This window comes from Scyliorhinus torazame, unplaced genomic scaffold (genome assembly GCF_047496885.1).
Source record: "Scyliorhinus torazame isolate Kashiwa2021f unplaced genomic scaffold, sScyTor2.1 scaffold_328, whole genome shotgun sequence".
Classification (NCBI taxonomy): domain Eukaryota; kingdom Metazoa; phylum Chordata; class Chondrichthyes; order Carcharhiniformes; family Scyliorhinidae; genus Scyliorhinus; species Scyliorhinus torazame.
Window position 1 is genome coordinate 188,491 of NW_027308055.1, and position 6,732 is coordinate 195,222.

Here is a 6,732-nt window from a genome sequence, read left to right on the forward strand (position 1 = left end):
TGGGTTTCACCCCCACAACCCAAAGATGCGCAGCCTAGGTGGATTGGCTATGCTAAATTGCCCCTTAATTGGAAAAATGAATTGGGTACTTTAAATTTTTTTAAAAACACGGCAATGAAGTTACTGTGAATCTCCCCTCATCGCCATATTCCGGCGCCTGTTAGGGTACACAGAAGAAGAATCCAGAATGTTCAATTCACTAATAGCACGTCTTTCAGGCATTCTAGTATGAGAGATAATAGTCTTAGGATAAGACTGAGGAAGGAGCAGTGCTCCGAAAGCTAGTGTTTGAAACAAACCTGTTGGACTTTAACCTGGTGTCATCAGACTTCTTATTGTGCTCACCCCAGTCCAACGCCGGCATCTCCACGTCACAGGATAAGATGGGCAGCATGGCAGCACAGTGTTTAGCACAGTTGCTTCACATCTCGAGGGTTCCAGGTTTGATTCCGGCTTTGGTCACTGGCTGTGTGGAGTCTGCATGTTCTGCCCGTGTCTTCGGAGGTTTTGTACGGGAGCTCCGGTTTCCTCCCACAGTCCAAATATGTGGAGGTTAGGTGGATTGGCCATGATAAAAGGTGGATTGGCCATGATAAATTTCCCTTAGTATCCAAAAAGGTTAGGTGGGTTCACTGGGTTACGGGGATGGGGTGGAGACGTGGGCTGGGGTGGGGTGCTCTTTCCAGGGGCTGGTGCAGACTCGATGGGCTGAATGCCCTCCTTCTGAACTGTAAATTCTATGATTCCACTGGATGCTTCAGTTTATCCCACAAGCCCCGAAAGACATGCTGTTAGATAATTTGGACATTCAGAATTCTCCCTCTGTGTGCCCGAACAGGCGCCAAAATGTGTAGCGTAGGGGCTTTTCAGAGTAACTTCGTTGCAGTGTTAATGTAAGCCTACTTGTGACAATAAAGATTATTGAAAAAAAAGGCAGCAAATTCAAAACAGAGTTGAGGAGAAGCTGCTTCTCCCAAAGGGCTGTGAATCTGTGGAATTCACTACCCCAGAGTGCGGTGAAGCTGGGACAGTGAGTAAATTTAGGGAGGAGTTAGACAGATTTTTAATCGGGTTGAAGGGTTCTTCTCCATGGGCCAAATGGCCTAATTCTGCTCCTATATCTTATGACCTTATGAAAAGGGGAGACATTGATTTGCTCCCAGATGTTGCCCAGAGGAGGAAGTTTTAGTCTGAAACTCATTGTCCAACCTCAACATTGTGACATCACAAAGGAGCTCGTCCTCTTAATCAACCAATAGGAATAAGCCCGCTCCGCGGTGACGTCACTGCCCAGCGCGAAGATGCGGGAGCCCCGCCCCCACCCATTGTTCTCCTTCCCCCACACATCCTCGAGACAAGTTTTTCAGGCAACCGGCTGACATTTCCGGCCGTCGGTGAAAGCCCTCCCCCACCCCCGATACGGGACTGCGCATGTCTAAGGGAAGGGGAAGCTGCGCATGTGTAGAGGAGCTCACTTCCGCTGACATTTCTGCTCAGGTGTTGACCAATAGGGAGATTGGAGGACCGGAAGGACTCTGCTCCTCTGCCAATCAGAGCTCCCCATTGTCCCAATGCGGAAGCTGGACATGGCGGTTTCTTCCGAGCAAAACTGTTGTTCCTCCAACCCTGAATGAGCTTGAGCTGCACACAGACTGAACCTTCCTCCTGTCTCCAACATCTGTGAGTAAAACACTTTCTTTTCTCCCTCATTCCATTTATTGTTTTCAATTGGTGATTTGCAGCAACTGAAGGGAAAGGAAGTGAATCCAGGGAGGGTGCAGATTCTGGAAAGCTTGGCCCTGATCTCTCTCTCTCTCTCTCTGAAAGACATTGACACCCTTTGCTCCCTCAGCTTGACACATTTATTTGTCTGGCTAAAAGGATGGTCTCTTTCCTCATGTTCACAATTAAAGGGCTGGTTTCCCCAGGAGATGACGGACATTTAAGGGGACAGTAAACAGGGCAAATCCAACTCAGCCAATTACTTCTCTGTAGGTCTACTGTCCATCATCAGCAAAGTGACGGAAGGAGTCATCAAAGTTGCTATTAAGTGGCACTTATTCTGCAATAACCTGCTCCTGGATGCTCAGTTTGGGTTCCGCCAGGGTCACTCAGCTCCTGACCTCATTACAGCCTTAGTTGAAACTTGGACGAAAGAGTTGAATGCCAGGAGTGAGGTGAGAGTAACTGCCCTTGAAATCAATGCAGCATTTGACCGTGTTAGGCAACAAGGAGCCCTAGCTAAACTGGAGTCACAAGTGCCAGACAATGAGCATCTCCAGACAAGAGAGGATCTAACCACCACCCCTTGACATTCAGTGGCATTTTCATCACTGAATCCCCCACAACCAACATCCTGGGGGTTACCATTGATCAAAACTGAACTGGACTAGCCATATTAATACTGTAGCTCCCAGGGCAGGTCCAAGGCTGGGAATCCTACGGTGAGTAACACACCACCTGATGTCCCAAAGCCTGTCCACCAGACATCTACAAGCACAAGTCAGGAGTGTAATGGAATACGATCCACTTTGCTGGATGAGTGCAGCTCCAACAAGAAGATGCTCGACACTATCCAGGACAAAGCAGCCTGATTGATTGCATCGCCTTCCACAAACATTCAAACCGTCCACCACCGACAAACAGTAGCAGCTGTGTATACCATCTACAAGATATACTGCAATAAATCATAAAGGTTCCTCAGACAGCACCTTCCAAACCCACAACCACCACCATCTAGAAGGACAAGAGCAGCAGATACCTGGGAACCTCACCACCTGGAGGTTCGTTTCCAAGTTATACACCACCCTGACTTGGAAATATATTGCCGTTCCTTCACTGTCCTTGGGGCAACATCCTGGAATTCCCTCCCTAACAGCACAGGGGATGTAGGGAAGCATGGTGGAGCAGTGGTTAGCGCTGCTGCCTCACGGTGCCGAGGTTCCAGGTTCGATCCTGGCTCTGGGTCATTGTCCATGTGCAGTTTGCACACTTTCCCCTTGTTTGTGTGGGTTTCGCCCCCACAACCCAAAGATGTGCACGGTAGGTGGACTGGCCACGCTACATTGCCCCTTAATTGGAAAAAAATGAATTGGGTACTTTAAATTTATAAAAAATAAATTATAAAGAAAAAAAACCGGCACAGGGGATGTACCTACACCTCAAGGACTGCAGCAGTTCAAGAAGGCAACTCACCACTACTTCGGAAGGCTAACTGGGGATGGGCAATAAATGCTGGCCTGACCAGCATTGTCCACATCCCGTAAATTAATTTAAAAAAATTTAATAATGGACAGAGATATGTCTAGTGTTGTTATATGATATGTATTATATATATTGTTGATGGTTCTGTAATAAAATACATGTATTATTATTTCTAGTTTTGTAAATAGTACTGTACCTACATTATATATTTCCAGTCATACAGTCATTGCAGCACTGACAGAATCCATTTGGTAACTCAAGTCAATGCTGACTCTCTGTACAGCAGTCCAGTCAGTCCCATTCCCCCTCGATATCCCTGTTCCCCTGCAAGTTTATTTTCTTCAAGTGACCATCCTATTTTATTTTAAATTATTGATCATCTCGACTTCTACAACCCTTGTGGGCAGTGAGTTCCCTGTCATGACCACTCCATGACTAAATAAAATTCTTCCTCAGAATTTCCCGATCACTAATCAGTAAATGTACTTATATTGAGATTCTCTACGGTTGCACAGGTTTTAGTGAGTTTAGATTTGTTGATCAGCACCTTCAGGAAAATTGGGAGGAAAAGTAAGTGAATACAATCTGTATATTACACACATTTTTCATCCAGTAATATAGACATTTCAGGTCTCTGTGTCCAGGACAGGAAGCAGTGAGCATGGATCTGTCAATCAGCCTGAATCAGCACCTTCAGGAGAATTGGGAGGGTGAATATTAGATGCAGCAGAGTGAGAATGGAGGGAGAGTTTGTGGGATGGAGATTTAGAGCATTTCAGGGAAAGAGAGAGGAAAGAATGTTCGATAGAACCTAGAATTGTCTGTTCTGAGTTTCTATCACTGCTACAGTAGTGAACTCGCCAACATTGAGGGCATTTAAAAGTTTATTGGATAAACATATGGATGATAATGGTATAGTGTAGGTTAGATGGCTTTTGTTTTGGTGCAACATCGTGGGCCGAAGGGCCTGTACTGCGCTGTATTGTTCTATGTTCTATCCTGTCCTGACAATGATTACTCTTGTAAAATCCGTTTGCAGGCAGTTAGAACGAGAGGAGTTTGAGGCCAATATCTCAAACTAAATATCACGTCAAGAACTGACTGAGTCACTCAATTCTTGGGATCATCGGCCTTTGAATCTAGAAGGAGAAATGTTTGTCTATTCTGTCTGCTTCAAGAGATTTTAAACATCAGTGTGTCTGGAAAAGCACAGGGACACACACACACACCCATGTGAGACTGTTACAGAGCACTGACTGTGCAAAGAGCTTTAACCAGTGACACAGCCTGAAAAAACACTTCACCATTCAGAGCAGGGAGAGACTGTACAGGTGTTCTGTGTGTGGACGAGGCTTCAACTGCTTGTCCAACGTGGTGAGACGCAAAATGACCCGGACCATGGGGAAACCATGGAAATGTGAGGATTGTGGGAAGGGATTCAGAGCCCCGTGCGAGCTGGAAAGGCATCAACGCAGTCACACTGGAGAGAGGCCTTTCACCTGCTCTCAGTGTGAAAAGGGATTCGCTGACATTGGCAGCCTGCGGAAACATGAACGAGTTCACACTGGGGAGAGGCCGTTCACCTGCTCTGACTGTGGGAAGGGATTCTCTCAGTTTTCCAGCCTGCAGATCCACCAGCGAGTTCACACTGGAGAGAGGCCTTTCACCTGCTCTCAGTGTGAAAAGGGATTCACTGACATTGGCGGCATGCAGAGACATGAACGAGTTCACACTGGGGAGAGGCCATTCACCTGCTCTGACTGTGGGAAGGGATTCACTCAGTTGTCCAGCCTGCAGATCCACCAGCGAGTTCACGCTGGAGAGAGGCCTTTCGCCTGCTCTCAGTGTGAAAAGGGATTCACTAACATTAGCAACCTACGGAGACACGAACAAGTTCACACTGGAGAGAGGCCTTTCATCTGCTCTCATTGTGAAAAGAGATTCAATAACATTAGCAACCTACGGAAACACGAACAAGTTCACACTGGCGAGAGGCCTTTCACCTGCTCTCAGTGTGAAAAGGGATTCACTGACATTGGCAACCTGCGGAGACACGAACGAGTTCACACTGGAGAGAGGCCATTCACCTGCTCTGACTGTGGGAAGGGATTCACTCGGTTATCCCACCTGCAGACACACCAGCGAGTTCACACTGGAGAGAGGCCTTTCACCTGCTCTGACTGTGGGAAGGGATTCACTCGGTTATCCAGCCTGCAGAGACACCAGCAAGTTCACACCGGGGAGAAGCCGTTCATCTGCACTGTGTGTGATATGGGATTTGCTCGATTATCCACCCTGCTGAAACACAATGTCACTCATACCAAGAGCAGGCCCTTTAAATGCTCTGACTGCAGGAAGGGTTTCAAAAGCTCTCAGCTACTGATGTCCCACCAGCGCGTTCACTCTGAGGAGAGACCGTTCAGCTGCTCTCACTGCACAAAGAGCTTTAGAACCTCATCCAACCTGATGAAACACAAGCGAGGTCACACCGGGGAGAGCCCGTTCACCTCTCCGACAGGGAAAATATTCACTCGGTCATCACTTGCTGAGCCACAATGTCACTCACAGCAATGAGAGACCCTTTAAATGCTCCCAATGTGGGAGTGGGTTTAAAAGCTCTCAGGTATTGATGTCCCACCAGCGCATTCACACTGAGGAGAGACCGTTCAGCTGCTCTCACTGCACAAAGAGGTTTAGAACATCAGCCACACTGCGGAGACACCAGCGAGTTCACACCGGAAAGAAGCCAATCACCTGCTGTCACTGTGGGGAGGGATTCACTCAGTCGTTCAACAGGCTGAGACACCAAAGGGTTCACAAGTGATGACAAGTTAGATTCTGCTGCTATTCCTGCTGTTAATCACATCCAGGACAGAACCTGGAGTGGGTGGATGGGTTTGCCTCCTCTTCAACTCCCTCCCAGGGCCTACTTTCTGGCGTGGCCGGACCCTGAACACCGACTCCATCTTGAGTCGAGGGCGGCGCGCTAAAGAAGGCCCCGTGCATGCACAGTATGGCACGGCCCAACTGCGCATGCGCAGGATTCAGCTGGCCCAACTGCGCGTGCATGCGGTGTGAACTGCTCCAGCGCCGTGCTGGCCCCTATGGGGGCCAGAATCGTATGTAACCGGGCCCGGTTTGCAACGGCGTTCACGATGGCGCAAACTCTTGGGCCCAATATTGGAGAATCGCCCCCAAGATGTTCTGCATTAACCTTGCTTGTTGCTGAGGTTTTGCTACATTTTGTATATGTTTGTGTTGCTAAGACTGCAATACTTTTTCACTACTACATGTATTTGTAGAACAATGGTTTATTCATTACGAGGGCTTTTATACAACTTTTCTTGAAACAGTGTTAGATTCTTACACATATTAAGTTGCTGTACAGCAATTCTCATATTTTTATCTGAAACAATGACTTAACCTTGTGGATGTTCCATTTTCTGTCTGTATGTATACTGAATTTAAGAATTATACTGCATCGATTCTTCAAGGTACCAATAAATCAGTGAAGCAATAAATCTGTAA

General features: G+C 47.3%; 1 protein-coding gene across 1 annotated transcript; it reads left to right on the forward strand.

Annotated features, from left to right (window-relative positions):
• The first annotated feature begins 1,572 nt into the window (after positions 1-1,572).
• LOC140406155 (uncharacterized) lies at positions 1,573-6,732 on the forward strand. Its single transcript, XM_072494295.1, has 2 exons — positions 1,573-1,680; positions 4,244-6,732. The coding sequence occupies exon 2, from the start codon at positions 4,591-4,593 to the stop codon at positions 5,776-5,778; it is 1,188 nt and encodes a 395-aa protein (XP_072350396.1). The 5' UTR covers positions 1,573-1,680; positions 4,244-4,590; the 3' UTR covers positions 5,779-6,732.

What these genes read in the sequence shown, in the direction of transcription:
- LOC140406155 (XM_072494295.1), top strand. Translation starts at nt 4,591, where the DNA reads ATGACCCGGACCATGGGGAAACCATGGAAATGTGAGGATTGTGGGAAG.